We start from the raw sequence: 16,665 nt of genomic DNA on the forward strand, positions 1-16,665 counted from the left end.
TTTTTCTTATGTTTGTAAATATTTTTTTATTTTCTGTAACTTAGTTCTTTTTTATTTTTTGTACTTTAGATAGTTTATTTAATTGTATTTATTTGTAGCAATTGTGTTTAATTAATTTATTGATAGTGTAGTGTTAGGTTAATTGTAGGTAATTGTAGGTAGTTTATTTAATTATTTTATTGATAGGGTAGTGTTAGGTTTAATTATATCTTAGGTTAGGATTTATTTTACAGGTAAATTTGTAATTATTTTAACTAGGTAACTATTAAATAGTTCTTAACTATTTAATAGCTATTGTACCTGGTTAAAATAAATACAAAGTTACCTGTAAAATAAATATTAATCCTAAAATAGCTATAATATAATTATAATTTATATTGTAGCTATATTAGGGTTTATTTTACAGGTAAGTATTTAGCTTTAAATAGGAATCATTTATTTAATAAGAGTTAATTTATTTCGTTAGATAAAAATTATATTTAACTTAGGGGGGTGTTAGTGTTAGGGTTAGACTTAGCTTTAGGGGTTAATACATTTATTAGAATAGCGGTGAGCTCCGGTCGGCAGATTAGGGGTTAATAATTGAAGGTAGGTGTCGGCGATGTTAGGGAGGGCAGATTAGGGGTTAATACTATTTATGATAGGGTTAGTGAGGCGGATTAGGGGTTAATAACTTTATTATAGTAGCGCTCAGGTCCGGTCGGCAGATTAGGGGTTAATAAGTGTAGGTAGGTGTCGGCGACGTTGTGGGGGGCAGATTAGGGGTTAATAAATATAACATAGGGGTCGGCGATGTTAGGGCAGCAGATTAGGGGTACATAGGGATAACGTAGGTGGCGGCGGTTTACGGAGCGGCAGATTAGGGGTTAAAAGTGTAATGCAGGGGTCAGCGATAGCGGGGGCGGCAGATTAGGGGTTAATAAGTGTAAGGCTAGGGGTGTTTAGACTCGGGGTACATGTTAGAGTGTTAGGTGCAGACGTAGGAAGTGTTTCCCCATAGGAAACAATGGGGCTGCGTTAGGAGCTGAACGCTGCTTTTTTGCAGGTGTTAGGTTTTTTTTCAGCTCAAACAGCCCCATTGTTTCCTATGGGAGAATCGTGCACGAGCACGTTTTTGAGGCCGGCCGCGTCCGTAAGCAACTCTGGTATCGAGAGTTGTATTTGCGGTAAAAATGCTCTACGCTCCTTTTTTGGAGCCTAACGCAGCATTTGTTTGAACTCTCGATACCAGAGTTAAATTTATGGTGCGGCCAGAAAAAAACCCGCGGAGCGTTAACAGCCCTTTTACCGCCAAACTCCAAATCTAGCCGTAAGATTGCAGAAAATAAGAAACCCTAACATTACGAAAAAATAAAAAACTTAATTACTTTTTAAATTTTCAATGATTTTTGTCTTTTTGTATTTTTTGTAATGTTAGTTTTTTTTTATTTTCTCTAATCTTAGACTTTATTTTTTGTAATTTTTTTTTTATTTTTAGTTAACGTTTTTTATTTTTAAAAGTAAAATTAGGTTTTTATTTAATTTTACAGGTATGTTTTTTTTTTATAAGGTAGTTAGGATTTTTTTTGTAAATTTAGGGGTATTTTAATTTGGGTTAAGTTAGGGGGTGTTAGGTTAGGTGGTTTAGATGTTAGTTTATTACTTTGTGTTATGATGGGATGGTGGTTTAGGGGTTAATAATTTTAGATTGTTTGCATTGTGTTGGGATTGTGGTATAGGGGTTAATAATTTATTTAGATTGTTTGCGTTGTGGGGGGATGATGGTTTAGAGATAAATAGGTTTTTTAGATTGTTTGCGTTGTGGTGGGATGGCGGTTTAAAGGTTAAGAGGGGCTGTTGGTAGTTTGCGCAGTATGGTATGAATTTTTTTTAACTTTTTTTTCTCCATTGATTTCAATGGGGTAATACATGCGCACGCAAAAAGATCAAAAAGCTTAACGCTAGCGGTGTTTTCACTACGGCGTGAGAAAAAAATTACCGCAACACTTTTAATCTAGCCCTTTGTGTTTTATATTACTTAAAGGGACACAGAACCCAAATTTTTTCTTTCGTGATTCAGATAGAGCATACAATTTTAAGCAACTTTCTAATTTACTCCTATTACCACATTTTCTTCATTTTCTTTGTATCTTTATTTGAAATGCAAGAATGTAAGTTTAGATGCCGGTCCATTTTTGGTGAACAACCTGGGTTGTTCTTGTTGATTGGTGGATACATTCATCCACCAATTAAAAAGTGCTTTCCACAGGTCTGAACAAAAAAAAAGCTTAGATGCCTTCTGTATCAAATAAAGATAGAAAGAGAATGAAGACAAATTGATAAAAGGAGTAAATTAGAAAGTTGCTTAAAATTGCATGCTCTATCTGAATCACAAAAGAAAAAAATTTGGGTTCAGTGTCCCTTTAACACTTCAGATTAAGTTTTAATACATTTAAAATGTGCAGTTTATATTTTGTATACTGCAGTGTATTTAAAATTGGGATTTTACAAATTCTGATTATGTTTTGACAGTTTCTGTGTAACTTTAACAAATTAGGCTCATACTTTGTATATTTATGAGTATCTTTTACAAATTACATTGCAATTTATATTTCTCCCATTTAAAATAAAACTGAAACATTTAAAGCTTCAATCTAAAGGACCAATAAGTAGGATTCTATAAGAAAAAGAGTGTGGAACCTGGAAGTACCAAATAGATGAGAGAAAATAATAAGGCTCTCTGGGATACATTACTTTACAGTGGAGAGAGAAGTTAAGTAGAGAACTTATATAAAGTCTCATGTTGCAGTAAATACATATTAAACTGAAATGTTTGCACTGCAATTTAACTTGTTTTTGCCTATATTTACCTATATATTACTGTTCTGTCAGTTAAATAAGTGTACTGTTAATTTTAAGCAAACTTCACCTGCATACAGCTGGTGAGAAAAATCAGTGAGACCAGTTTGTTTAAAACGCTTACAGCATTTAACAAGAATTGTGATTATCCTGGGAACTTCCCTGTTCAGCCAAGGGAACTTCCCTGTCCCTCCCACCTTTGAAGCTGTGTTTTATTTTACAATAGGGCAAATACAAGTGCAATATAATTTGTAAAAGATACACAGAAATATACAAAGTATGATACTAATTTGTTCACGTAAAACAGAAAGCATAAACATAATTAAAGAATTTGTAAAATTACTGCTTGATCTTAAAGTGCCAGTAAACCTAAAAAGTAATGTTATATAATTCTGCACATAGTGCAGAATTATATAACATTATATTAGCGCCAACTTTATGCAATCTATTATTGCCTGTGAATTTTCAGACCCGCTCTCTCTGCTCTTCTGAGCGGGTCTGTTTATCACAGAGTGCACCTGGCCAGCTGTCTAGTCACAGCCCGGCCTGACCACACCATTACACTCAGTACAGCTCGCTCCTGCTCTGTCTGAGAGCGGGAGCGAGCTGCACTGAGTGCAATGGCGCGGTTGGGTTACTTTTCCATGGGAAATAATGTTGCATTTAAGAAAACATCAAACATCAGATGATATAAAACAAAACATAAAAAAGAGGGAAATTACATACATTTAATAAACCTATATGAAGCCTGAAATCCGGTAGACTGAGTTTTTCCGTCACTGTGGAACTGTATTAGCATAGAGGCACTAAATGACATAGTGTTGAAAGAATTACTGCCACAGAATGTTCCAAGAAGTGGAGAGGACGTTGTTTTTCCATCATAGATACGGACATAGTCGTATAAGCAGTAAGTATTTGCCTCCAGGTTAAAGAAATTAAAATTAATTGAAACCTGCAAGAAAGTTTGAATATAAAGTTAACAAATTGAAAACAGAAAAGGATACAGGATATTTCTTTCATTTATTTTAATTCATTTTATCTAAGGTAATTAATTATTTAAGGAAATGTAACAAACACACACATAAAGTCTTAATTTGTTTTTAGACAACGTTAGCTGTCAATAAAGGGACGCTGTTTAAAAGAATAATCTGAACCATGTGAAACAACAGGCATTTAATTCTGTTGATTTTTTTTCATGAAACCAATACAACTCTATTAGCAGAGTACCTCCTATATAGCTCAATGGCTGATTTTCTGTTTTCACTGCGAATGCTTACTGGGCATTAGAAGATGTATATGCCAACAAGCACAAGTAGGTAATACACAACTAATGCTAGTCATGGCCGGCTTAGTCATGGGACCAAGTGGCAGCACTTCAGTGATTCAGCCTGGCAATATCACAGCCAGACTGCTACTGTGCTGTAGCATTTTTAATTTTAATAAAATAACAGCACTAGACAGCCTTTTGGGGGCTAAAGTTGGCAGCTGTAGGGTGGTAGAAAAAAAAAGATGCAACGAAAAGTGCCTTTACATTGGGGTTTATGGGAACTGTGTGTTCCCAGTAAATATATATGTATGTGCTTATATACATATATACAGTATGTACTTGTTAATATGTGTATATATACATACAAACACATAAATATGTATGTATGTGCTTATATACATATATACAGTATGTACTTGTTAATATGTGTATATATACATACAAACACATAAATATGTATGTATGTGCTTATATACATATATATGTACTTGTTAATATGTGTATATATACATACAAACACATAACTATGTATGTATGTGCTTATATACATATATATGTACTTGTTAATATGTGTATATATACATACAAACACATAAATATATATGTATATGCTTATATACATATATATGTACTTGTTAATATGTGTATATATACATATAAACACATAAATATGTATGTATGTGCTTATATACATATATATGTACTTGTTAATATGTGTATATATACATACAAACACATAAATATGTATGTATATGCTTATATACTTATAAACAGTATGTACTTGTTAATATGTGTATATATACATACAAACACATAAATATATATGTATGTGCTTATATACATATATACAGTATGTACTTGTTAATATGTGTATATATACATACAAACACATAAATATATATGTATATGCTTATATACATATATACAGTATGTACTTGTTAATATGTGTATATATACATACAAACACATAAATATGTATGTATGTGCTTATATACATATATACAGTATGTACTTGTTAATATGTGTATATATACATACAAACACATAAATATATATGTATATGCTTATATACATATATACAGTATGTACTTGTTAACATGTGTATATATACATACAAACACATAAATATGTATGTATGTGCTTATATACATATATACAGTATGTACTTGTTAATATGTGTATATATACATACAAACACATAAATATGTATGTATGTGCTTATATACATATATACAGTATGTACTTGTTAATATGTGTATATATACATACAAACACATAAATATGTATGTGCTTATATACATATATACAGTATGTACTTGTTAATATGTGTATATATACATACAAACAAACACATAAATATGTATGTATATGCTTATATACATATATACAGTATGTACTTGTTAATATGTGTATATATACATACAAACACATAAATATATATATATATATATATATATATATATATGCTTATATACATATATACAGTATGTACTTGTTAATATATGTATATATACATACAAACACATAAATATATATGTATGTGCTTATATACATATATACAGTATTTACTTGTTAGTATGTGTATATATACATACAAACACATAAATATATATGTATATGCTTATATACATATATACAGTATGTACTTGTTAATATGTGTATATATACATACAAACACATAAATATATATGTATATGCTTATATACATATATACAGTATGTACTTGTTAATACGTGTATATATACATACAAACACATAAATATGTATGTATATGCTTATATACATATATATGTACTTGTTAATATGTGTATATATACATACAAACACATAAATATATATGTATATGCTTATATACATATATACAGTATGTACTTGTTAATACGTGTATATATACATACAAACACATAAATATGTATGTATATGCTTATATACATATATATGTACTTGTTAATATGTGTATATATACATACAAACACATAAATATGTATGTATGTGCTTATATACATATATACACTATGTACTTGTTAATATATGTATATATACATACAAACACATAAATATGTATGTATATGCTTATATACATATATATGTACTTGTTAATATGTGTATATATACATACAAACACGCTTAGGTCCCTCTCCGGTTGTGTGTTTTAAATTGCTGTAACGGCCCTCGCGGGTCTACCTATAGTTCCTTAAACTTATTTTGACTTGTTACTATTAGGTAGTCCTTCAAAACATAATTTAGTGCTGCTCCGGTACCCTTGGTATTTGTTATTTTGTAATATTTCCTGTCAATGACAGGACGGTATAATAGGTAATATTATCTTTTATCTTATTTGGTAACAATCTCGCAAATATTACCCCCTTGGGAGTACCAGTAGAAACTTTATGCGCTTACTTAAGGTGTAACCTTCACGCTCTTACACTGGCTAGTATCTAAATAATTAATTACTATCTTTGAACGATACAATCATAGATATTTAAGAGAAAGATACTCAGTGGAAGCACTTTAAAGTGGGGAGAACTTGGCGGTGTTTAATTACACTGATTCATAAAGTCACATGACAACTGTGGCAGACTGTTAAATTGATCTACTTGACACTGCATTCTTCTCTCAAAAAATATATATATAGATATTGTGTTTATGGTTAACACCTGATAGAAGTTAAACTGCACACGTGCAAATATAGCTGGGTCTCCTGAATATTAATGATCCCCCCCAAAACCAATTGGGAGTCGGATCTGTACTTTCTAAATAAATACAGTCACACCAAACACACCTGATTGTTGCTAAGTTGAAATAAAATATATTGTTTTTCAAATCGCCTATTCACTATAGAAAAAACGGGCATATAAATATTAATAATATACCTACTCAACTGTCTCCGGTGTAATACCCACAGTGTTATACCATTACCTCTAAGTAAGCATATGTACAGTTAATTACCTTGGACAAATTTTTACTATAAGAAAAATCTTGACTACTAATTATCCCCCCTAACTAATTGGGAGAGGGTAGTTTGTCGTCCTAAACTACAGTATACCTACTTAATTATCTATGGTATTGCACCTATAGAATAATACGACTACCTTTTAGTGGTGACTGTCATAGATTACAGCTACAAGTTACAAGTTATATTCTTACTTCCGTTTACGAGGGTAAGGGATTGATCTTATCTTTACTGTACCTCCTCTATCCAGGGTCTATATATTAATATATACTAACCCAATTTATAAGGCACCAGATATATTGACTCTAATAATATTAAATTCATCGCCTTCTGGGTGTAGCCATTGTACCCTACTATTATACCCTATTAGAGGTGCCACTCTACTAATAGGATCTTACTTAGACGGTTGGAGATCTGTAATAATAATCACTTAGACATAGACCTTGCTCTAGTATCTGGGAACTGTGCGATTTGAATATTGTTAATAGACACACACTCCCAGTGGGCAGGTTATATTGTTTATACTGTTAAGAGGTTACTATATTGTACCGAGTACCTATACTCTCTTATTCCACTGCTACCTGGAGCAGTACCTTACTCTCCAAACTTGGGGGGCCCTTTATGTTACAGTGTTTTTAATTGTGTGTATCATTTCAATTGGTTTTTATTTTGAAATAAAAGTTAAGTTTTAAACGTCTCTATGCAGACAGAATGTTCTTGCATGGATCCTTTCTATCCAGTATCTAATATTGACACAAGCTTTTCTAATTGTTGAGTGCTATCCATGTACATTGCTTGTTCAGTCCTGTACTGAATCTGTTACATAAATATGTATGTATGTGCTTATATACATATATACAGTATGTACTTGTTAATATGTGTATATATACATATAGTGATGTCGCGAATAGTTCGCCGGCGAATAGTTCCCGGCGAACATAGCATGTTCGCGTTCGCCGCAGAGGGCGAACATATGCGATGTTCGGTCCGCCCCCTATTCCTCATCATTGAGTAAACTTTGACCCTGTACCTCACAGTCAGAAGACACATTCCAGCCAATCAGCAGCAGACCCTCCCTCCCAGACCCTCCCACCTCCTGGACAGCATCCATTTTAGATTAATTCGGAAGCTGCATTCTTAGTGAGAGGAGGGACAGTGTAGCTGCTGCTTATTTAATAGGGAAATCGATAGCTAGGCTAGTGTATTCAGTGTCCACTACAGACCTGAAGGACTCATCTGATCTCTGCTGTAAGGACAGCACCCCAAAAAGCCCTTTTTAGGGCTAGAACATCAGTCTGCTTTTTTTTATTTTTTCCTGTGTAATCTAATTGCAGTTGCCTGCCTGCCAGCGTGTGTGTCAGGCTCACAGCATATACTGTGCCCACTTGCCCAGTGCCACCACTCATATCTAGTGTAACAGTAGTGTACATTTAAAACAAAAAAACACTTTTTTGACTGTGAAATGATAGCAGACAGCTGCCAGTACCCAAGATGGCCGCCAATAAGGCAGATGGGGAGGGTTAGAGAACTGTTTTGGGGGGGATCAGGGAGGTTGGGGGCTAAGGGGGGATGCTACACCACAGCATATGTAAATAAAAAAAAAATTAAAAACCTTTTATTTTAGTACTGGCAGACTTTCTGCCAGTACTTAAGATGGCGGGGACAATTGTGGGGTAGGGGAGGGAAGGGGGTCTGATGTGTCAGGTGGGAGGCTGATCTCTACACTAAAGCTAAAATTAACCCTGCAAGCTCCCTACAAACTACCTAATTAACCCCTTCACTGCTAGCTATAATACACGTGTGATGCTAATTACCAGAAAGCAACGCCAAAGTCATATATGTCTGCTATTTCTGAACAAAGGGGATCCCAGAGAAGCATTTACAACCATTTGTGCCATAATTGCACAAGCTGTTTGTAAATAATTTCAGTGAGAAACCTAAAATTGCGAAAACATTTACGTTTTTTTTTAATTTGATCGCATTTGGCGGTGAAATATACCAAAATGCCTAGATAAATACTTTGGGTTGTCTACTACACTACACTTAAGCTAAAATTAACTCTACAAGCTCTCTACATGCTCCCAAATGTACCCCTTCACTGCTGGGCATAAAACACGTGTGGTGCGCAGTTACATTTAGCAGCCTTCTAATTACCAAAAAGCAACGCCAAAGCCATATAAGTCTGCTATTTCTGAACAAAGGGGATCCCAGAGAAGCATTTACAACCATTTATGCCATAATTGCATAAGTTGTTTGTAAATAATTTCTGTGAGAAACTTAAAGTTTGCGAAAAAGTGAACAATTTTTTTTTATTTGATCGCATTTGGCGGTGAAATGGTGGCATGAAATATACCAAAATGGGCCTAGATCAATACTTTGGGTTGTCTACTTACTACACTAAACGTAAGCTAAAATTAACTCTACAAGCTGCCTACATGCTCCCTAATTAACCCCTTCACTGCTGGGCATAAAACACGTGTGGTGCGCAGTGGCATTTAGCAGCCTTCTAATTAACAAAAAGCAACGCCAAAGCCATATAAGTCTGCTATTTCTAAACAAAGGGGATCCCAGAGAAGTATTTACAACCATTTATGCCATAATTACATAAGTTGTTTGTAAATAATTTCTGTGAGAAACCTAAAGTTTGTGAAAAAGTGAACCATTTTTTTTTATTTCATCGCATTTGGCGGTGAAATGGTGGCATTAAATATACCAAAATGGGCCTAGATCAATACTTTGGGTTATCTACTACACTACACTTAAGCTAAAATTAACTCTACAAGCTGCCTACATGCTCCCTAATTAACCCCTTCACTGCTGGGCATAAAACACGTGTGGTGCGCAGTGGCATTTAGCAGCCTTATAATTACCAAAAAGCAACGCCAAAGCCATATAAGTCTGCTATTTCTGAACAAAGGGGATCCCAGAGAAGCATTTACAACCATTTATGCCATAATTGCATAAGTTGTTTTAAATAATTTCTGTGAGAAATCTAAAGTTTGAGAAAAAGCTAACAATTTTTTTTTTATTTGATCGCATTTGGCGGTGAAATGGTGGCATTAAATATACCAAAATGGGCCTAGATCAATACTTTGGGTTGTCTACTACACTACACTTAAGCCAAAATTAACTCTACAAGCTGCGTACATGCTCCCTAATTAACCCCTTCACTGCTGGGCATAAAACATGTGTGGTACGCAGTGGCATTTAGCAGCCTTCTAATTACCAAAAAGCAACGCCAAAGCCATATGTCTGCTATTTCTGAACAAAGGGGATCCCAGAGAACATTTACAACCATTTATGCCATAATTGCATAAGTTGTTTGTAAATAATTTCTGTGAGAAACCTAAAGTTTGTGAAAAAGTGAACAATTTTTTTTATTTGATCGCATTTGGCGGTGAAATGGTGGCATTAAATATACCAAAATGGGCCTAGATCAATACTTTGGGTTGTCTACTACACTACACTTAAGCTAAAATTAACTCTACAAGCTGCCTACATGCTCCCTAATTAACCTCCTCACTGCTGGGCATAAAACACGTGTGGTGCGCAGCGGCATTTAGCAGCCTTCTAATTACCAAAAAGCAACGCCAAAGCCATATAAGTCTGCTATTTCTGAACAAAGGGGATCCCAGAGAAGCATTTACAACCATTTATGCCATAATTGCATAAGTTGTTTGTAAATAATTTCTGTGAGAAACCTAAAGTTTGTGAAAAAGTGAACAATTTTTTTTTATTTGATCGCATTTGGCGGTGAAATGGTGGCATTAAATATACCAAAATGGGCCTAGATCAATACTTTGGGTTGTCTACTTACTACACTAAACGTAAGCTAAAATTAACTCTACAAGCTGCCTACATGCTCCCTAATTAACCCCTTCACTGCTGGGCATAAAACACGTGTGGTGCGCAGTGGCATTTAGCAGCCTTCTAATTAACAAAAAGCAACGCCAAAGCCATATAAGTCTGCTATTTCTAAACAAAAGGGATCCCAGAGAAGTATTTACAACCATTTGTGCCATAATTGCACAAGCTGTTTGTAAATAATTTCAGTGAGAAACCTAAAATTGCGAAAACATTTAAGTTTTTTTTTAATTTGATCGCATTTGGCGGTGAAATATACCAAAATGGGCCTAGATAAATACTTTGGGTTGTCTACTACACTACACTTAAGCTAAAATTAACTCTACAAGCTCTCTACATGCTCCCAAATGTACCCCTTCACTGCTGGGCATAAAACACGTGTGGTGCGCAGTTACATTTAGCAGCCTTCTAATTACCAAAAAGCAACGCCAAAGCCATATAAGTCTGCTATTTCTGAACAAAGGGGATCCCAGAGAAGCATTTACAACCATTTATGCATTAATTGCATAAGTTGTTTGTAAATAATTTCTGTGAGAAACTTAAAGTTTGCGAAAAAGTGAACAATTTTTTTTTATTTGATCGCATTTGGCGGTGAAATGGTGGCATGAAATATACCAAAATGGGCCTAGATCAATACTTTGGGTTGTCTACTTACTACACTAAACGTAAGCTAAAATTAACTCTACAAGCTGCCTACATGCTCCCTAATTAACCCCTTCACTGCTGGGCATAAAACACGTGTGGTGCGCAGTGGCATTTAGCAGCCTTCTAATTAACAAAAAGCAACGCCAAAGCCATATAAGTCTGCTATTTCTAAACAAAGGGGATCCCAGAGAAGTATTTACAACCATTTATGCCATAATTACATAAGTTGTTTGTAAATAATTTCTGTGAGAAACCTAAAGTTTGTGAAAAAGTGAACCATTTTTTTTTATTTCATCGCATTTGGCGGTGAAATGGTGGCATTAAATATACCAAAATGGGCCTAGATCAATACTTTGGGTTATCTACTACACTACACTTAAGCTAAAATTAACTCTACAAGCTGCCTACATGCTCCCTAATTAACCCCTTCACTGCTGGGCATAAAACACGTGTGGTGCGCAGTGGCATTTAGCAGCCTTATAATTACCAAAAAGCAACGCCAAAGCCATATAAGTCTGCTATTTCTGAACAAAGGGGATCCCAGAGAAGCATTTACAACCATTTATGCCATAATTGCATAAGTTGTTTTAAATAATTTCTGTGAGAAATCTAAAGTTTGAGAAAAAGCTAACAATTTTTTTTTTATTTGATCGCATTTGGCGGTGAAATGGTGGCATTAAATATACCAAAATGGGCCTAGATCAATACTTTGGGTTGTCTACTACACTACACTTAAGCCAAAATTAACTCTACAAGCTGCGTACATGCTCCCTAATTAACCCCTTCACTGCTGGGCATAAAACACGTGTGGTACGCAGTGGCATTTAGCAGCCTTCTAATTACCAAAAAGCAACGCCAAAGCCATATGTCTGCTATTTCTGAACAAAGGGGATCCCAGAGAACATTTACAACCATTTATGCCATAATTGCATAAGTTGTTTGTAAATAATTTCTGTGAGAAACCTAAAGTTTGTGAAAAAGTGAACAATTTTTTTTATTTGATCGCATTTGGCGGTGAAATGGTGGCATTAAATATACCAAAATGGGCCTAGATCAATACTTTGGGTTGTCTACTACACTACACTTAAGCTAAAATTAACTCTACAAGCTGCCTACATGCTCCCTAATTAACCTCCTCACTGCTGGGCATAAAACACGTGTGGTGCGCAGCGGCATTTAGCAGCCTTCTAATTACCAAAAAGCAACGCCAAAGCCATATAAGTCTGCTATTTCTGAACAAAGGGGATCCCAGAGAAGCATTTACAACCATTTATGCCATAATTGCATAAGTTGTTTGTAAATAATTTCTGTGAGAAACCTAAAGTTTGTGAAAAAGTGAACAATTTTTTTTTATTTGATCGCATTTGGCGCTGAAATGGTGGCATTAAATATACCAAAATGGGCCTAGATCAATACTTTGGGTTGTCTACTTACTACACTAAACGTAAGCTAAAATTAACTCTACAAGCTGCCTACATGCTCCCTAATTAACCCCTTCACTGCTGGGCATAAAACACGTGTGGTGCGCAGTGGCATTTAGCAGCCTTCTAATTAACAAAAAGCAACGCCAAAGCCATATAAGTCTGCTATTTCTAAACAAAAGGGATCCCAGAGAAGTATTTACAACCATTTATGCCATAATTACATAAGTTGTTTGTAAATAATTTCTGTGAGAAACCTAAAGTTTGTGAAAAAGTGAACAATTTTTTTTTATTTGATCGCATTTGGCGGTGAAATGGTGGCATTAAATATACCAAAATGGGCCTAGATCAATACTTTGGGTTGTCTACTACACTAAACGTAAGCTAAAATTAACTCTACAAGCTGCCTACATGCTCCCTAATTAACCTCCTCACTGCTGGGCATAAAACACGTGTGGTGCGCAGTGGCATTTAGCAGCCTTCTAATTACCAAAAAGCAACACCAAAGCCATATAAGTCTAATATTTCTGAACAAAGGGGATCCCAGAGAAGCATTTACAACCATTTATGCCATAATTGCATAAGTTGTTTGTAAATAATTTCTGTGAGAAACCTAAAGTTTTTGAAAAAGTGAACAATTTTTTTTTTATTTGATCGCATTTGGCGGTGAAATGGTGGCATTAAATATACCAAAATTTGCCTAGATCAATACTTTGGGTTGTCTACTACACTACAATTAAGCTAAAATTAACTCTACAAGCTGCGTACATGCTCCTTAATTAACCCCTTCACTGCTGGGCATAAAACACGTGTGGTGTGCAGTGGCATTTAGCAGCCTTCTAATTACCAAAAAGCAACGCCAAAGCCATATAAGTCTAATATTTCTGAACAAAGGGGATCCCAGAGAAGCATTTACAACCATTTATGCCATAATTGCATAAGTTGTTTGTAAATAATTTCTGTGAGAAACCTAAAGTTTTTGAAAAAGTGAACAATTTTTTTTTTATTTGATCGCATTTGGCGGTGAAATGGTGGCATGCAATATACCAAAATGGGCCTAGATCAATACTTTGGGTTGTCTACTACACTTAAGCTAAAATTAACTCTACAAGCTCCCTACATGCTCCCTAATTAACCCCTTCACTGCTGGGCATAAAACACGTGTGGTGCGCAGTGGCATTTAGCAGCCTTCTAATTACCAAAAAGCAACGCCAAAGCCATATAAGTCTGCTATAATGGCATGTCTGGCACAGTGTTGGGGCAAGGGTCCATCTGACCACTGATACCTGGTCTGCAAAGCATGGTCAGGGCAGGTAAATCACCTACACTGCGCACTGTGAAGCGGGCGTAACCCTTACACTACCTGATCGATACAACATCATACCTGATGCCATGGATCCCCCTCCGGCATGCCACAGTCCAGGTGTTAGTCCCCTTGAAACAACTTTTCCATCACTATTGTGGCCAGAAAGAGTACCTGTGGGTCTTAAAATTCGCCTGCCTATTGAAGTCTATGGCGGTTCGCCTGGTTCGCGAACATTTGCGGAAGTTTGCGTTCGCCGTTCGTGAACCCAAATTTTTATGTTCGCGACATCACTATATACATACAAACACATAAATATGTATGTATATGCTTATATACATATATACAGTAGGGATGGGCTAATGTGTTTATATCCGAATTCGAATGTTAGAACGAATGTTATTGTAGAAATTCGATTTACATAATAGAATGTTGATAAGAACGAATATACTTAAAAATTCGATTTTCGAATGTTGTTTACAGTTTTCGAATGTCACATTCGAATTCAAATGTTACATTCTAATGTCAAATTCGAATTCGAATATTACATTTATAAAACACAATTGTAGACTAGAAACACTATTTTGAATGTCACATTCGAATCGAATATCACATTCGAATCGAATGTCACATTCAAATTCGAATATTACATTTATAAAACACAGTATTAGACTAGAAATACTATTTCGAATTCGAACGTCACATTCGAATCGAATATCACATTTGAATCGAATATCACATTTAAAACACAGTATTAGACTAGAAATACTATTTCAAATTCGAATGTGACATTCGAATTCGAATGTAGCATTCAAATTTGAATATTACATTTATTAAACACAGTTGTAGACTAGAAATACTATTTCGAAATTGAATGAATACATAGCTAAACATTCTATTATACGAATGAATATTTTAAAATTTTATTGAAAAATTCGAAAACGAAAATTTGAAAATAGAATGTTAGAATGTTATATAAACATTCGAAATTCGATTCGAACGAACAAATGTATTTTAAATTTCGAATTTTTAGAAACATTCGCCCATCCCTAAAATACAGTATGTACTTGTTAATATGTGTATATATACATACAAACACATAAATATATATGTATGTGCTTATATACATATATACAGTATGTACTTGTTAATATGTGTATATATACATACAAACACATAAATATGTATGTATATGCTTATATACATATATACAGTATGTACTTGTTAATATGTGTGTATATACATACAAACACATAAATATATATGTATATGCTTATATACATATATACAGTATGTACTTGTTAATATGTGTATATATACATACAAACGCATAAATATATATGTATATGCTTATAAACATATATACAGTATGTACTTGTTAATATGTGTATATATACATACAAACACATAAATATGTATGTATATGCTTATATACATATATACAGTATGTACTTGTTAATATGTGTATATATACATACAAACACATAAATATATATGTATATGCTTATATACATATATACAGTATGTACTTGTTAATATGTGTATATATACATACAAACAAACACATTAATATGTATGTATATACTTACATACATATATACAGTATGTACTTGTTAATATGTGTATATAGAGTTATAAGAAATAGTTGAGTGGAGCGCTAGACTCAGCCCACTTTGCCAACCTCTGGTACTACCTCCTTCCTAGGTAGTTTGAAATCAAAGAATCTGAATAAGTGGAGTGCGGTACAAAGGTAACTTAGATAAGACTTGCGCAAGTGAAGAAAGTTACACTCAGGGACTAGAAGGTCCGCAACTTATCCTAAACTACAAATCTATACAGGAGCTGACATACCCAGACAAGGAACAGCAGGTGAGAGTATCTATATTGTCAATAACTCCCCGCTAAAGTGACATTCAAACCATTCAAACCGGACTAAGATTGTCTGTGGGATTTTTCATTAAAATAGACTCCGGTGTTTATTATCGTTGAAATCCTCAAAAGACTGTTGATCTGATATTGGGGAACCTGCCCCTATTTGCATAAGACTGCAGATTTTACCTTAGGAACTCCCCCTTTTTACAGGATTGAAAGCAGGATTCCCCTCTGTGACAGGGCACTTAACAAGGACTATTTGAACAACGGGTTGCCATAGCCCATTGGAGACAGGCCGTTGTATGTCTGATTGTTGCCGCAATAGAAGAAAGTGCTTTACAAACAGAGGCTTGTAATGGGAAGTAGAACCCCAGCCAGATAGTCACACTATAAATATTATTCAATTGTGCATATTGATCTTAGACGATTGTCTTATCATTGTATTAATCACCTCAATGTTTTAACATCATTTTCATTTTAGCATTATATTGTTCTAGAATTG

General features: G+C 34.3%; 1 protein-coding gene across 1 annotated transcript in view; it reads right to left on the reverse strand.

Annotated features, from left to right (window-relative positions):
• Positions 1–3,556: 3,556 nt before the first annotated feature.
• Positions 3,557–16,665, reverse strand: part of LOC128656858 (embryonic protein UVS.2-like) — a 115,265-nt gene continuing 102,156 nt past the window's right edge. The window contains exon 14 of the mRNA XM_053711024.1: positions 3,557–3,790. Within this exon, the coding sequence (XP_053566999.1) occupies positions 3,557–3,790 (234 nt within the window). The remainder of the gene's footprint in view (positions 3,791–16,665) is intronic.

Source organism: Bombina bombina, chromosome 4, assembly GCF_027579735.1.
Source record: "Bombina bombina isolate aBomBom1 chromosome 4, aBomBom1.pri, whole genome shotgun sequence".
NCBI lineage: Eukaryota > Metazoa > Chordata > Amphibia > Anura > Bombinatoridae > Bombina > Bombina bombina.